General features: G+C 44.5%; 1 protein-coding gene across 1 annotated transcript; it reads left to right on the forward strand.

Moving 5' to 3' along the window:
* Nucleotides 1-12568: 12568 nt before the first annotated feature.
* On the forward strand, nt 12569-16293 carry LOC145390703 (uncharacterized). The gene is made up of 2 exons (XM_080265496.1): nt 12569-13171; nt 13300-16293. The coding sequence occupies exons 1-2, from the start codon at nt 12569-12571 to the stop codon at nt 16291-16293; spliced, it is 3597 nt and encodes a 1198-aa protein (XP_080121622.1).
* Nucleotides 16294-18134: the final 1841 nt, after the last annotated feature.

Here is an 18134-nt window from a genome sequence, read left to right on the forward strand (position 1 = left end):
GTACTTAAACGTTCTCACATTTTGCAATTCCTCACCATCCAACCTCGCTGTACATTCACTAACTTCACATCTCTCAAAGACCATCACTTTACTCTTCCCTACATTCACCTTTAGATTCCGTTTCTTACACACTCTCCCAAACTCATCCACCAAGCCTTGCAGCTCCCCTTCGTCTTCACTCAACAACACAGTATCATCTGCAAACAACAGAACAGGGAGTTTCCAAACACTGTCCTCTCTCACCAGGGCCACTAATATTGCGAGGATTCGAACCAGCGCTTGCAACTGCGTGAGTACATATATATATATATATATATATATATATATATATATATATATATATATATACCTAGGCTGCTTCCCCCAAGGAAAGGGGAGGTAGCCGAGACAGGACGACACACTCCCCATTTACTCATCCATTCAAACACATTAATTCGCATCTTAGCCCCAAAGGGGAGAACGGATAGATCCTCACCGCACCACACCACACAAGGGTCAGCTGCGCAATGCAATCAGTGATATCTGCAGCAGGGCCCGACAGCAGAACTGGTTTACCCCTGCCACATCATAACAGACCCATCCCCTTACCCGCACCTGACCTGACTAGCTGATCAGACCAAACACGGGAGAATATCCCCTCAGGGCTGCGTCATCACTTACTCATTCACAATTTCTCTCCATTTATTTCTGTCACGCACAGCCACTCTTCCTTGCTCAACAGACATCCCTCTCGCATCCAGCGCTCTCTTCACACTGTCCATCCATCCTATTCGTGGTCTTCCTCTCAGCCTTACACCTCTCACATCAGATCTAGTTATCTTTTTCACCAATCGCTCATTATCCATTCTCTCCATATGCCCAAACCATCGCAACACCCTCTGCTCAACTCTACCAGCCATCTCCCGAACAACTCCAGTTCTCCTTCGCACTTCATCATTTCGCACCCGATCCATACGCGTCACTCCACACATACTCCTCAGACACCTCATCTCCATTACATTCAATCTTTTCCTCTCTGCTACACCCATATTCCATGTTTCAGCCCCATACAATGCAGTCGGTACCACAACACCCTCATACAGCCTTCTCTTTACATCCATTCTAAGCGAACGACATTTAAACACTTTTTTCATTCCTCCCAGCACCTTTCCTACTTCATTTATTCTAAACTTCACTTCTGCATCTATTCTTCCATCCACAGCAACATGTGACCCTAAATATTTAAGACAGTCTACCTCCTCAAGCAACTCACCATTCAAAACTATATTCATCCCCCTACCATCTATCAACCTCGTACACTTCATCACTTTACTCTTATTCTCTTTTACTTTCAATTTCCTCCTTTCACACACCCTTCCAAACTCCTCTACTAACTGTCTCAATCTCTCCTCTGAATCAGTCACCAGTGCAGTATCATCTGCAAACAGCACCTGCATCAGATTCCACTCTCCACTATCAACATTCACCAGACTCAGACCTCCACCTAAAACTCTTGCATTCACCTCCCTTACAACACCATCCATGTAAATATTAAACAACCAAGGCGACATCACACATCCTTGTCGCAGCCCCATTCTCACGGGAAACCAATCACTCACAGCATTTCCCACTCTTACACACGCTCTACTATTTACATAAAAACTTTTCACCCCTTTTAGTAACCTACCATCAAGTCCATACAATCTTAAAACAGTCCACAAAGCCTCCCTATCAATTCTATCATACGCTTTCTCTAAATCCATAAATGCCCAAAACACATCCTTGCCTTTCGCTAAATACTTTTCACACACTTGTCTCACAGCAAACACCTGATCAACGCATCCCCTCCCTCTCCTAAAGCCACACTGCTCATCAACAATCACTCCCTCTGTACCCTCTCTAACTCTCATATATATATATATATATATATATATATATATATGTGTGTGTGTGTGTGTGTGTTCCCTCTGAGTGTGTGTGTGTGTGTGTGTGTGTGTGTGTAGGTTCTCACTTTTACCTGATAACCATACACCCACATATCTTGTTAATCAAGAAACTTCATACTGGTTGGGTTATATTCAACAGATCCACTTGGGCTATCGTGTCATTTACTCATATCTGTTCCAAGGTGCCCAAGTTCTGGGTATGGTCATTCGGGAGGGTCATGCAGCAATCATATATTATTATTAGTGATCATTTTTAAATTACTATGCGACACAGGGTATTGGTTTTACACTTGACCGCTCTCATTTTATTAGGAATTATATTGGCCTTTAAAGAACAGTTGGATTTATAACCACATAAAAAAATACGTGAACTTCGCAAACTATTAAACACTGAACTTGCTGCCTTTTTGAAGTAGTTTACGTGAAAGTTCACTGTGTGAGCCTTCAGGACATAGATAATACAATATATAACTGATATATTGCATAAAAATATGCTATTGTATAACTTAACAAACTGATCGCTGGAATCCGGTAAACTACCATTAAAAACAGATGCTCCTACAGTGTAATTTTGTAATGAACATTAAAACATTATTTTCTCCTGGAAGAAATAGTTATTCATGTAATATCAATTCCATATTAAAGTATTATAATATTTCAGTGTGTGTCTTTATATGGTGTTTTAGGTTTCACACACAACACATAATCATAACAATATAATAATGTAACATACTACAAACTTATAAATAGAACCTATATGAATACTGAGGTGTCTGTAATCAAGTGTTAAAGACAAAGATTACATATTAGTCGTGGACGTCCTTAGCCACGTATGCACACACCCATATTACAATTATGACACACATTATTTCATGCTCGCTATACTTCCCCCACCCCCACCACACGTATTGTCCCACACCCACACGCACACACATATACTTCATTTGGCATTCTGTGTACTGAATGAAATTCTGCTTTGAATTTTGTTGTTCCAAACGTAAATAAGCATATAGAACTAAGATTAATAGCATGTTTTTAACATTGCACACTGTCAGGCTGGCACTACTGAAACAAAGGACCAAGACTGTGACTGTTGCGTGACAGATGGAAAGCTCCTACAATATGCTTCATAAATGTATTGTGAGAGTTCCGTAAAGGCTGTTTGTATTTTTCATAAGAAATGGCTGTTCATCAGTATGTTAACTTTAATTATTGACATAACTGGAGGAACAGGAACCTATGCAGTGACACTACAACTCACCACCGTAGCTATGAGGACAGAAGGGACTTTGATGCATGGTTGTGAGGAGTGTAGACGTGTTTTTCGTTGTGCTCTTCTCTAGTTTTCAGGGCTGCCTCACTGGCATTAGCTTTTTTTTTTACCCTTCTGAGGACGTTAGGCTAGTTAGTTTCTAACTTTCCTCCCCTCCCTATTAGTTTGGAACAGTAGGTGTCTGTTCTAATAAACTGAGTTTACCTTTGCTTATCGCCCACGGAGGGTCCCCCCCACTGATCGCTCTGGGGCGTGAATAAACACGGTCGGGCCTCCCTGGAGTGGTTTGAGAGGGCAACCTCAGACTTAGGTGTCTGGACCCCGGTCATTCGTCCCTTGCTCGTTTTTCTCCCTCTTCCCACTTCCCCCTTTAGGGGGAAGTGGTAACTATGGTGGACGCCCCTACTGCCTCCCCCCCGGATGCCCCTACTGCCTCCCCCCTCTTCAGGGGGGGAGGTAGTCCTGACTGACCCCCGACTGCTGCACGGACAGACTGCACCGAGACTGAATGGCCCCAGACACGTACCCGGCTTGACATCACCATAAAAAACGCCGAGTTTGTACAGATTCATGCGGTTGGTTCCACTCCCCTGTCCAGCCTCAATCCCTTTATCATCAAGAAGCTGACTGATGGGTGTGCAGGTGAGGTGGAACAAGTGAAAAAACTTGCGAGTGGAGATCTCGTAAAAACTAAGAACTCAAGTCAGGTAAGGGATTTTCTAAAACTAAGCAAGTTCCATTGTTATGATGTTCAGACAACGATCCCTCACTCCATGAATTCCTGCAAAGGTGTGATCACCTGCAGGGATCTTGTGGTCATGCAGAAGGAAGAGATCGTACAGGAACTTGCTCAGCAGGATGTTATAGAGGCACGTTTCATAACTAGATTCTCAGAAGGCAGGAAGACGAAGACCGCCACTGTTGTCCTAACGTTCGGCAAAGTTGCTGTACCTTCCAACATCAGAATTGGATATGAAATTCTTAACGTAAGACCATACATCCTGAACCCCCTGCGTTGCTTAAAATGACAGATGTATGGGCATCATGAAAAGGCTTGTCGGTCTTCCCAGCCAGTGTGTGGCAGGTGCGCAACTGTGGGACATTCTGCTGAACACTGTACTTCTGAGACAGAGTGCTGCTTTCACTACAAGGATGCTCACTCCACTTCCTCGAGGGCTTGTCCCAAGTGGAAGGAGGAGAAAGAGGTCTGCACAGTGAAGGCAACCAAGGGCATTTCCTTTTATGATGCAAGGAAGAAGGTGAAGGAGTTGCATGCAACTCCCAAGCCTATTATCTTCTATGCATCGGCGGTTGTGTCCCGTCCCGTGATGTGCACCGTTGAGACACAGACTGACCTAACATTCGCTCCTCATGCCCCACGCCCTGCCTCTCAGTCTAAGCCTCCTGTACGATCCAACTCTCTGACGGACATCCCTGTTGCTACTTCCTACTCCCAGGCTGCCGCTGCTCCTTTGCAGTCAGTGCGGCCAAAATCGAAGCCAAACAAGTCTGAGAAGATTAATTTGACCACCCTCACTAAGCAGTCACGTCCTCATGTCCTTCCTGCTCCTGGTCCAGCGAGGGAGAGAAAGAATAGCTCTTCCTCTGTGGAATCTGGGAGCCTCGTTATTGATGAGACTATGGAGATCTCCATAAACAAGCGCTGGGATAGGTCCCTCGGTAGCTGCTCGCCTGCTGGCGGGCAACAAAAAAAGACCAAGCACACTGGCCCCCAACGGAAATCTTAAACTGCCGCATTCACTCTATTACAATGGAATTGTAGAGGTGTCGGGAATAACTTACCAAATTTAGCAATCTTGCTTTCACTACACAGGCCAGACATTGTTTGTTTACAGGAGATGCTCCTGGAGGATCATCCTGATCCTCCACAGTTTAAACACTACCACTTGTATAGAAGATATGAAGGTCACGGAGTTCCCATTTACACACACAAATCACACCCACAAACGGAAGTGATTCTAAATTCTACTTTGGAAGCGGTTGCGTGCAGAGTAAAATTTAATAACACGTATCTGTCTATTTGCTCTCTGTACTGTCCTCCACATGGCCCCATTGATAGTGATGCTTTAAATTCACAAGTTGAACATCTACCTGGGAATAAGTTAGTGTTGGGCGACTTTAACGCCCATCACTATCAATGGGGTAGCTTGAGGATTGATGGTCGAGGGGAGCAAGTAGCCGACCTAATACTACAGTCCAACCTCTGGCTTCTGAATGATGGTAGAGCAACTCGTGTAGATGATCGTACTGGTAACTTTTCGGCCATTGACTTATCTTTGGCCTCCACTGGTATAAATCAAGATTTCTCATGGGACCCTTACAATGACTCCTTGGGAAGTCATCATTTACCTATCTGTCTTTCTTATACACACGACATCATTTCGGACCCTCCACCTCCAAAATTTAACTATAAGAAAACAGATTTGGGATCCTTCTCAAGGATCACCAATTTAGATATATCTGGGGAGACCATGGATGTTAAGGTCGAAAATTTAACTACTTCCATATTAAACGCAGCTGAGGCTGCTATTCCCAAGACTTCTACAGTTCATGCAAAGCATAGAGCACATTGGTGGACGCCGGATTGCCGACAAGCATTAAGAAAACACAATAGGAGATACAGGATTTTTTATAGTCAGCCCATCGAGGAAAATTTTATTGCATACAAACAGGCACGGGCTGAGGCAAGGAGAATAACAAGAAGGGCCAAACGTGACTTCTGACGGTCCTTTGTGTCCACGGTGACTCGTACAACACCATTACGTAAAGTCTGGTCCACTATAAGAATATTAAATAAAGGCCCATATTTCCCTGTCACCACCCTTCAGGTTAATAATGACATTTATGACGAGCCCGTGGACGTTGCTAACATCCTCGCCAGGAGTTTTTCTCGTGTAAGTAGCTCAGCCATTTACGACCCGCGTTTTCAACAGCATAAATGCATGGGTGAGCTACAGATATTAGACTTTGCCACAGAAGACGTAGACTCCCCGTACAACCAAGAGTTTACGCTAGATGAACTGCTCCTTGCCCTTAAATCCTGTAAAGACACCAGCCCTGGACCAGACATCATCACGTACGGTATGATCCAGCATCTTAATCAGGACAACCTGATTAAGATGTTAGCATTGTACAATGAGATTTGGGCGTCTTGAACGTTCCCAAACTCATGGCACTTTGCACACGTCATACTGATACCCAAAGAGGCTGGTCGTCTTATGAATCCCACTTCATTTCGTCCTATTGTGTTGACTTCTTGTCTATGTAAGGTCAGGAATGTATGGTAAACAATAGGCTTCTTTTTGTTTTAGAGTCGAAGAATTTGTTAAATGATCAACAATGTGGCTTCTGTAAATACAGAAGTTCACTAGATCATTTAATGAATTTGGAGCATTGTATTGCAGAGGAATTTGCCAATAAAGAATTTATGATAGGGGTGTTCTTGGACATCCATAAAGCCTATGACATGACATGGCAACACGGTATACTAATATAGCTCTATGCTTAAGGTTTAAGAGGAAATTTGCCTATTCTTATTTCAAATTTCTTAAGGGACAGGACTTTCTCTGTCAAATTGCCGTGTAATGTAACATCGGATATATTTATCCAGGAAAACGGGGTGCCACAGGGAAGTGTGCTTAGTCCTACTTTATTTAGCATTATGATCAATGATATTCTGTCATCAGCTCCCATCCCGAGGAATCTTAAATACTCGCTCTACGCTGACGATTGTGCAATATGGCACTCTTCCCGTAATGCACAATTTTCGGCTGGGCGGATTCAAGCAGCCCTTGACTCCGTCCACCTATGGGCCTTGCAGTGGGGATTTAAGTTTTCTGTCCGTAAGTGTGCCGCTGTAGTCTTCACTAATCGTAACGTACCTAATTTGTGCTTAACTTTGGATAATCAGGTGGTACCTTTTCAAAATTCTGTAAAATTTTTAGGAATACATTTTGATCGTAGAATGAATTTTAAACTTCACGTTAATACTTTGCTTGCTCGTTGTGATAAACCGTTAAATGTCCTCAAGTACCTAGCAGGTACTACCTGGGGTGCCGACAGAAAATCTTTATTAATGGTGTATAAGTCCCTTATTCGATCAAAGCTAGACTATGGGGCACAGGTGTATGGTTCGGCATCCGATGCCACACTGAAAGGATTGGATGTGCTACAGAAAAAATGTTTGCGAATGTGTCTTGGAGCCGTCCGGTGTACTCGTGTGGCTCGTATGGAAGTGGAGGCGAATGTGCCTCCCCTCCGTATTCGCCGTGACCACCTGGCCTTGTCCTACGGCGTAAGAACATTTAGGAAAAGTAATATCGGCAATGTGGCCTGTACCCCCCTGCGTCAATACCACAACCTTCTGCGGGGAGTGCGTCGGCCACTTGCCGTTCACCTCCACTTACTGACTCAGGAGCTTGGTGAGGACCCCAGTGACTGTGACAAGTTGGTGTTAAAAAATATAGCACCTTGGGAGCCACCTGGCTTTACGGTTGATGTTACATGGCTCCCAGCACCAAAGGCCAAGGCGCCGGAGGCGGAGGTCCACCACTTGTTTCGTAACAACATCATTCGTCACTTGGGGTCCCACCACTTGTACACCAACGGCTCCAAGTCGAGTGCATGTGTGGGTGCAAGTGTGTGGTCGACTGATTGTGCCCTCAGGTATCGGTTGCCGACTCATACATCTGTGTTTACCTCAGAACTTTTTGCTATTGACAAAGCCATAGACTATGCTCTCAGTTCTAGGCATTACTCATTTGTCATATTTTCAGATTCAAAATCAGCCCTTCAGGCAATTGCATCTTGCACTACCGACTCTCACGAGATCCAGGGCTGCATCGTTAATTAGTTGCATTCATGCAACAAGTCATTCTCGCTGATCTGGGTGCCTGGTCATTGCTGTATCTATGGCAATGAGCAGGCAGACTTACTTGCAAAGTCGGCTGTAGAGTTCAAGGAGACTTGGGACGTTCCTCGTGATCTGCGGTCGAGTCTCTCTCTCGGAAAGAAATCAGTAAGTCTTCTGTGGCAAGGTCAATGGACCAGACTTAATATTCCAACCTGTAAGCCGTACCTGGGCGACTGGGACACTGCCAACCGTCCCAGTCGCCTAGAAGAAAAAGTGTTGGCTTGCTTACGGTTTAATGCCACCATATTAACACATTTGAAACCTTATATGGAAAAACGATTCCCGCCGCACTGTGACATCTGTGATGCGGTGTTATTTATCAGTCATATCATCCTGCGCTGTCGGCGATTTATTCGTGAACGTGCTTCACTTATACATTACTGCGGCGCGGCAGACGTCCCCTTCACCCTTTCCTCCATCCTGGGTGATGGAGACATTGTTATGACTGATAAATTGATGGCTTTCTTGAGAGAGACCGGACTGATCAGAGTGATGTGACTTTTTTACTGTGTGGTTATGGTTTTTATCACCGGTGAATATGTATATATTATATTAATTAGGGTTGACAGTTGACATATTTGAAATAGTTCCTCCTCCCACTGATCTATTTCTAATATAGATGTCCCCTACATTAAGCCGAGTTCCACGCCTGAAAGTCACCAGCTGATGAATGCAAGTGTGCGATATAGAAAAGTATTGGGCACTTGCAGTCGATGGTGGTCTGCTGGGCGAGGTTCTTCACTTTTTGTACAAATTATGTAAATACATTATACCACCTTGCTTATGTTATTCTAATTAGGGACGACAGCTGACGTATATGGAAATGTTCCTGACTCGTCTGGTTCCCTTTCATATACTGATGTCCCCTATACTAGGTTGTGCCTCGACTAACAGTCTGCAGGTGATGAGTGCAAGTAAGTAATGTAGAAAGGCATTACATATCTGCAGTCGATGGTGTTCTCTTGGTCGAGGCTTTTTTAACATTAATGTAGGTCTAGTTATTTGTCTCTTAGGTTTTAGTATAGGTTAGCGATTTGTCTGTTAGGTGGTTAGTTTTAGGGTCTTTAGATTAGGTATTTTTGTTTATAAGTAATATAAGGTTAAAAAAAATAAATAAAAATACAAAAAAATAATAAAATAAAAATTATTATAAATATATGTACTTGTGCATGAAAGTGTGTATGTTCATATGCATGGATGTGTGTATGTATTTATGTATTTATATATATATATATATATATATATATATATATATATATATATATATATATATATATATATATATATTCGTATATATATGTATATATGTATTAATGTATATCATATATATATTTTTGCCTTAATGGCCAGGGGCTCCGGCCTCAATGGTCGATAGGCAAAAAAAAAAAAAAAAAAAAAAAAAGGGACCGAAGGTGTCAGCGGCCACCTCCCCTCTAACTGGTATCCGCCACTGAACACACGATTACCTTTAGCATAACGAAATATCACTGTGGGTATGGTTACCCCGTGTCTATTACTGAAACATAAACTATGCAAATAAGTATTGATTACTGGTTAACGTAACCCGTAATGTGAGGTGGGTATGTATTGCACTTGTATTTTGACACTTAAATTTTAGGTAGACATTCTAAATGCAACGTCATTACTCATTAGCACAAAATTATAGTGTGTGTGTGTGTGTGTGTGTGTGTGTGTGTGTGTGTGTGTGTGTGTGTGTGTGTGTGTGTGTATTTCTACTGATAGCCACCTGAGGAGTTTGTGAGAGAGAGAGAGAGAGAGAGAGAGAGAGAGAGAGAGAGAGAGAGAGAGAGAGAGAGAGTCGAGGCTGTGGAGCAGGCTGCATGTTTTCCGTTAACGAGGGCGAGGGTATCCTGGTGTGTAATCGGGTCTATATAAAGATAATAAAAATAAATAGATTTATTATTATTTAGGATACAGGATATCATTGACACCTTAATAAGTATATTGTAGTGACTAAGAATATATAACTGTTGGCCGCTCACTCTCATACTTTCTTCCCCCTACATCGCGCCATTTCTGGGTGAACTTGACCTCTGTTTCTGAACCACAACTCACCCTGTATCGTGGTTCACGCTACAAGGCAAGAGAACTATTTTATGTAACTCAGACTATAAACAATATTGTGCACAGCTCACTATCCCAGTCACATAATATTAATTAACCTATATCATAGCATAATACAATGGCCACATAATATAATTCGGAGGATGAAGCTTAGCGATTCGAAAAATTGTCGGGCATGTACACACACACACACACACACACACACACACACACACACGGGCGCGCGCTGTTGCCACGTTAGCCAAATCCCACAACCAGGTGGTCCAGTCGGAAACCTTACCGAGTGTACTTGAAGGGAGATAGGGAGGTTGGTTGTAGATTGTCAGAACACTCCCAGAAGAGAGTTGTAAGCTGTAGTATGGCTCGAACTTGTCGCTGCTTATTACACGGTGTGTCGATGGATACAGTGAATACGTAGGTCTCTCTCTCTCTCTCTCTCTCTCTCTCTCCCTCTCTCACTCACTTTCCACCTTTGTGTATCAGCGAGGTAAGTTAAAGCACTCTTGGGTTACGGAATTTCCTGTGCAAGTATATCGAATTGTGATTTACAGCTTAACGTAACATGACGGCAAAGCCTCATAGCTGACCCTCGTGTTATCGAGCCTTCTCTCCAACCCCTTCTGATCTGAAGGGAATCTCTCCGACATTATATTCAGCTTAAAGAGGATGTGTGGCGTGATGTAGAGTCTGGTAGATTTCCATTCACGTGGACTAACCGACTAGGTCTGGTTACTCCACGTGGTTGAATACGTCATGAAATTCTTGGTCGTCTTTACTAAAAAGAAATTGTTTGAGATCTATCATAATGATAAGAAGTCTTGATGGTCTGTAACAACAAAATTGTGAATATACATTATGTGGATTGACATTCCTAGTGAGAAGCTCTGTATGTCTCTAGCAGACACTACATCCTGTACATTGTGTTATGAGATGTATACTAGTGCTTGTATAATGCCTACATATAAGCACTGAGTCATTTATCTGATAATCCCAATGAACACGTTCACTCTCATAAGAACTGTGTGTCCACTAACACTTCTAAATCTTCTGAAAAAGGACCCTCAAAATAGACGCTTCCCATGATTCAATTGAACAAAAACGCCAGTGTCAGGTATTCGACTTAAAGACACAGCGTCTGTTTTGTTGTGATGTGTCTGAACCGAGCGAGAAGAATCCTAATCTAAAGACACGAGTGGTACTGTGTAGAAATACTGATCGCCAACACAAGAAACCATTCAAAGATACAAATAACAAGTATTTGCCATACTCACGGTGATAAGTGGGACAATGAAGTCCTTGTAAGAGTGGAAGGTGCACTCTACTATCTACACGCAATAGAAGCCAGGTATCATTCTCAATGCAAAACCCAATTCATGGCACCAAAATCACTGCAACCAGCAACAGCAAGTACTTCAGACCGTCATGAATCAACGACGAAAGACTCAGCATATGATGCAGTACTGTCCTATTTGGACAAAAATCATTCACAAACAAGATATTCTTTTGAGGCGTTCAAACTTTATGAAAGCCATGGAGGCACTGAGCTGTCAAAGAGACAGCTCGTGGCTGCACTTTCAGAACACTTCGGAGAGGATCTTGTGGTTTTCATCACCCCGGGAATTTTCAGTATGCTCGTGTTCCATGAGAAAGCTATGTTCATTACGAGTCCTGATGACAGCAACGATGAGCTGGAACAAGTTGTAAAGGAAGTTGTGAAGCAAGTTACAAGTGAGTCTCTGACGATTCTACTTAGTGGATATGAGTACAATTGCCACAACAACATCAACTCCGCTGAAAAGTACACAAGCCAACCCATGATGGACTTTCTGACCAGGCTGTTACCTAAGACAAGCAGCAAGCTTACTTTGATAATGATCGGTAATATGATAACGATCCAACAGAGGAAGTTTCCCCCCCCCCCATGCAAGTGACAATTGGAGGACTGATAAAAGAAAAGCATATCATCAAGCAGTTGTACAAGTGTTGAGTTGCTTGCTCTTATGATGAAGTCCTCAGATTCTGTTATGTCTATGTCATGCTATGTCTATGTCATGCTATGTCTATGTCATGCTATGTCTATGTCATGCTATGTCTATGTCATGCTATGTCTATGTCATGCTATGTCCGCCATTTGCCCTTTTTCCCATTTTATGTATATTTAAGAAAAGAATTCATCCTGTGTCGAACTTTGTTCGAATCTGTCGGTTATCAAACCGACCTGATGAAAGGGTTGGCTGTTTATTAACGAGGCAGTGAGAATAAAACCAGCAGTCGAAGAGGTTGTCTTCCTCCTTCCCTTGCCTGTGCCCAGACTTTATTACAAGCTATCTAGGCATTCTCTCGCAACTTATGATGGACGGAAGTGATAGTGGCAAACCGGCATCGTCAACCTCAGCCCGAGGAGACAGCCTTACGACGGAACTTCGTCTGATCCCGGAATTTGACGGTACTTTGCACTCGGTGGTCGAGTGGATCGAAAAGCTGGAGCTGGTTTGTCGGCTACGAGGGATCTCTGATCTACACACCATTGTGCCACTGCGACTCACAGGCGGGGCTTTCTCTGTTTATCAGCAGCTCAGCAGCGTAGACAAGGGGAACTTCGACACCATAAAGGATGCACTCACCTCGGCATTTGCTGCAGACAAGTTTGTTGCCTATGAGCAGTTTGTGGACCGTAGGCTGCGTGATGGCGAGTCTGTTGACGTGTACTTGGCTGACCTGCGCCACCTGGCTACACGATTTGGAGGAATGACCGACGCCGGTCTATGTTGTGCTTTTTTAGCTGGTCTTCCAGAAGCTGTTTGCCACATTCTGAGAGCTGGTTCACGCATGGAAACTATGGATATTAACCAACTTCTGAACCGTGCTCGAGCTGTTCTAGCTGATAATTACCTCGATGATGGGGCATCAGCACAACCAGCCGGCTCCAGACAGCACACAGTGGCTCCTGCATTAGTTGGTGTTGGTGGTGTGTGCTGCCATTCCTGTAACCAGCCGAACCACTACGCTCGTGACTGCCAGGCTGGACGCAGTGTGCGCAGAGGTAGAGGTGGGCGAGGTAATGTGCGCTGCTTCAGATGCAGGGGACGAGGCCACATCGCTACCTCATGCCCTTCGGGAAATGGATCAGGAGAGGTGGGACCAGCGCCAGCCTCCTCTCCAGACCGTCAGTGAGAGGCGCTTTGCCAGTGACTCGCTTGGTTGTTGATGGAAAGAACTGTGATGCCCTGGTAGACACTGGCTGTACTCAGAGTATTGCACACGTTTCCATGTGCTCTCGCTGGACCAAAGGAAATATCAGTGTGAGGACAGTAAGCGGTGAGCTTTATATGTGTATGGGAACAGGTGTGGTAACAGTCCAGCTATTGTCAGGAGTGTCCGTGTCTGTGAATGTGATAGTAGTGCCTTCCAAGCCGCTTAATTTTGACTTTATTCTGGGCATGAACGGTGTTGAAGCCCTGCAGGGAGTGACAGTGCATTCACCAGACAAAGTGCGATTTGGTATTGAGGAAGTGCAGGCTTCAGCCGTGACAGTACCTACCATACAACGAAATATTGTCGAGAGGGATTTTGAAGTAACATATGACAGTGCAGCTAAAAAGTGGACAGTGTTGTGGAACTGGCGTGATAACTCAGAGCCTCCACGACTACTGAATACTGTCTCTGAATACAGGGTGCCGAATGAAGCTCGAAAAGAATATGAAAATGAACTGTGTGAATGGATTAAGGACGGATGGCTGGTTCCATACAACGAGAGTATACATGGCCCTGTGAAAGGAACTATCCCTCTGATGGCTGTCGTGCAGCAAAACAAGAAAAAAGTACGCCCTGTCCTTGATTTTCGTGAGTTGAATGCCCATCTTAATTTGCACACAGCTGAAGCGGACGTCTGCACTGAGAAGATACGGGAGTGGCGCAGGCGTGGACAGAGGGTCGCTCTCATTGACTTGCGCAAGGCTTACCTACAGATACACGTTCACAGATCGCTATGGTCGTCCCAGACAGTGGTGTTCCGTGGGAGACGTTACTGTTTGACTAGACTGGGCTTTGGACTGAACATCGCACCACTAGTATTGAAGGAGGTCCTGAGTCGTGTGTTGAGCATGGACGAGAAGATAAACCGCGCCACTTCACCATACCTGGACGATATTCTGGTGGACGAAAGTGTGGCGAGTGCAGCAGAAGTGGAATGTCACCTCAGTCGTCACGGCCTGCTCTGCAAACCTCCCGAGATTGTGTCTGAAGGAGCTCGTGTGCTGGGCATTAGAGTCTGGGGGGAGCACAATCGTCTCGTCTGGAAGCGTGATAACGGCGTTGGCAAGCTACCTGAAAAGCTGACTAGGCGGACAGTGTTTTCACTCTGCGGGCAGCTAACGAGTCACCTTCCTGTTTGTGGCTGGTTGCAAGTGGCGGCGTCGTACATTAAAAGACGGGCCAATGAGGTCACGACTACGTGGGACGACGAGATTAATGACCTCGGTTTGCACTCAATGCTTGCGGACACGTTGGAGCGGGTGAAGAACTCTGACCCAGCCCGAGGACGATGGGATGTGGCGGGAGACGAAGCTATACTATGGGTAGATGCAAGTTCACTCACATTGGGAGCTGTGTTGGAGGTGAAAGGTGAAGTTATTGAAGACTCGTGTTGGTTACGACGGGACGAGTGCTCTCACATTAATCTTGCGGAGCTGGACGCTGTTATTAAGGGGATAAATCTTGCAATCTCCTGGAAGATGAAACAGCTGACTCTTATGACTGACTCAAGAACTGTGTTCCACTGGATCACGGATGCTCTCCCAGGAAAATCTCGTTTGAAGACTAGAGCTTCCAGTGAAATGTTGATCCGTAGGCGCCTAGAGACTTTTAAATCTATCATCGTCGAGTATAATCTGTGTCTGGAAGTAAAGTTTGTGTCTTCTACTGAAAACAAAGCAGATGCGCTAACACGCGTACCGAAGAGGTGGATGACACTAGCAAACGGGCAGACAAGCTGTGCAGCTGTTGCCAGTGTTTCAGACAGGGACATCGTTAACATTCATGAAACCAGCGGGCATCCCGGCATCAAGCGTACACTGTACTTCTGCAGAAGGCTCTATCCTACGGTTCAGAGGCAGCAGGTTCGCAGTGTTCTTCAGAGTTGTCAAGAATGTCAATCCTTTGATCCGGCACCAGAGAAGTGGAAGAAAGGGGAGTTGGGGGTTTCAGAGATCTGGAGCAGAGTTAGCATGGACGTCTGTCATGTCAGAAACCAGCACTATCTGACGCTCATCGACTGCGGGCCAACACGTTATGCCATCTGGAAAAGACTCAGGCGGCAAGATGTCATCAGTGTTGTTGAACAGCTAGAGTCTGTGTTTTATGAACGTGGAGCACCTAAGGAGCTATTAACTGACAATGCTGCCAGCTTCCGTAGCTCAACGATCAAAGAGTTCGCCAGGCGTTGGGGTATGGTCATCAGGTATCGGTGTGCCAACGCTCCATCTGGTAATGGAATATCAGAGAGAAATCATCGAACCGTGAAAACTATACTGGCACGGAAAGGCTGTTCCGTAGCTGAAGCAGTGTACCGCTACAACGTTATGCCACGAGGTGATGATGCCTCATCTGCCCCTGCCAACCAGATATTTAGATACGAGGTCAGACTGCTGGGTATCGACGGAGTAACTCTGCAAGATCAGCCGGTGGAAGAACAACATCGCTTCAGTGTCGGTGATCGTGTATGGATCCGGCATCCCAGCAGACGCTGCGATTCTCGAAGCACAGAGGGCACAGTAACGAGAGTTGTATCTGCCCAGAACGTCGAGGTGGATGGTATGCCTCGTCATGTGCGTGACCTAAGGCTGGCAACATCGCTGTCTACTGCCCCAGAGGATTCACTAGCTGAAGAAAGCCCTGACTCAGAAACAGAAGATGATTTGCTAATCGATGTGAGAGGTCCTTCGAATGAGTCTACGTCAAGTGATACGTCAAGTGATACGTCAAGTGAAGACGAAGTAGAAAGTCCAGGGAGACCACTGCCCCGTCGAGGTTCTAGGGAGCGCCGTCCAGTACGGCCGTTCCAATATAGTGATCTTTAGAAGATCAGGGGGGAGTGTTATGTCTATGTCATGCTATGTCTATGTCATGCTATATCTATGTCATGCTATGTCTGTCATGCTATGTCTATGTCATGCTATGTCTATGTCATGCTATGTCTATGTCATGCTATGTCTATGTCATGCTATGTCTATGTCATGCTATGTCCGCCATTTGCCCTTTTTCCCATTTTATGTATATTTAAGAAAAGAATTCATCCTGTGTCGAACTTTGTTCGAATCTGTCGGTTATCAAACCGACCTGATGAAAGGGTTGGCTGTTTATTAACGAGGCAGTGAGAATAAAACCAGCAGTCGAAGAGGTTGTCTTCCTCCTTCCCTTGCCTGTGCCCAGACTTTATTACAGATTCCGAAAATCTGTAGTCACTGCTTCACAACAAGTAACATCCAGAGGCCTTGTCAACACATTACAAGATGGGGTTGGCATGGTCAAGGTAATAGTGGGTAACTTTGATGCTAACATATCCAGCCAAAATGGGCTGCAGTCGACTCACTCACTTGCTATGGTAATGAAACAGACATCCACCAAATTGCATAAGACCAATCCGAAAGAAACGATACGTCAGGTGAAAAAAGAAGAGTTGGCCAAAGAAGTAGACAGCAGTATGCTAGTCCACAGATACGAGGTTCTAAGAGACCGGAAATGCCAGTACTTGCAATGAAGAAATCTGTACTTCCACTAAGGATTCTGGCAGGTCAAGTATTGACAGCAAATAGGACATTAGTGAGGGAATACATGTTCTTGAAGAACATAGTGGAAAACGAACGTAGTGGAAAACTCTTCTATGAATCGACAAGGGGGACACAAAGTGAAACCAGCGGCTAAATGTGTCTGCACGCCGCTTATTGACATGAAACCATCCAACCCAGACACGAAGTGAACAGCTGTGGGAGAAGTAGTCCATTTGATGAAAACTGTAGGACAGAGAGTCTTTACTTGTGACCAGCAATTGTATAAAGTTGCTGTGAACATCACATGGGCATACCCCGAGCGATTCAGCAACTTTATTTTCTGTTTTGGTGGGATGCAAATCATCGTGAACTTTATTGGTTGTGTTGGAACTTTGATGACTGACTCCAGGTTGCCTGATGTCATGCAGTGTGTTTTTGGTGGTATTAGTCACATGCTTAGTGGAAAGAAATACCCACAGAACTTCCGTGCCTTACGAATTGTAGTTGAGGAACTCGTACGTGGCCAGGTTGAAAATACTGAAGATCATGAAGACTTGACAACCAATTTGGAAAGCATATCAATCAAGAGTAGAACCACGCGACTATGGGTGGATATGCTGATTAAGCCAGTTCTACTAATGATACTATTTTGTCGTGCTGAGTTGGAAGCTGACTGGGCCCTTCACCTACTGGCTGTGGAGATAATGTTGCCCTACTTTTTGCTGCCTGACACCAAAATTGTGCATACTATGGGTTCTGTTACCTACGGTCTGTCACAGCATTATCACCTGACATACTCGAGATGTTCATGAAAGGTGAACATGTCATTCGTCACACTCCTGGATATTGTAATGGCATGTGGACAGATATGATGATTGAAACCACCTTTATGCGGTAGGCAAAGGGACCGAGTGGAATCATAGGTGTTACATTAAAATGCAGTACCATGAAAACGTGGGCCTCAATTATGCACATTTGTGGAATCCTTACTCAATACTTCGCAGTCATGGCTGCCGGATAGGAGACCAAATCACAGCAACACAATAAGGAAATGAAATCCCAAATAACTTCTGGTTCTCAAGAACAGGCTCAAAATGGAGATGAATTCACGAAGCACCCACGGCAACATCTCTAATAATTGATGGATCGGC

This window comes from Coenobita brevimanus, chromosome 15 (genome assembly GCF_032717465.1).
Source record: "Coenobita brevimanus isolate Jiangsu-jjx chromosome 15, ASM3271746v2, whole genome shotgun sequence".
Lineage (NCBI taxonomy): Eukaryota > Metazoa > Arthropoda > Malacostraca > Decapoda > Coenobitidae > Coenobita > Coenobita brevimanus.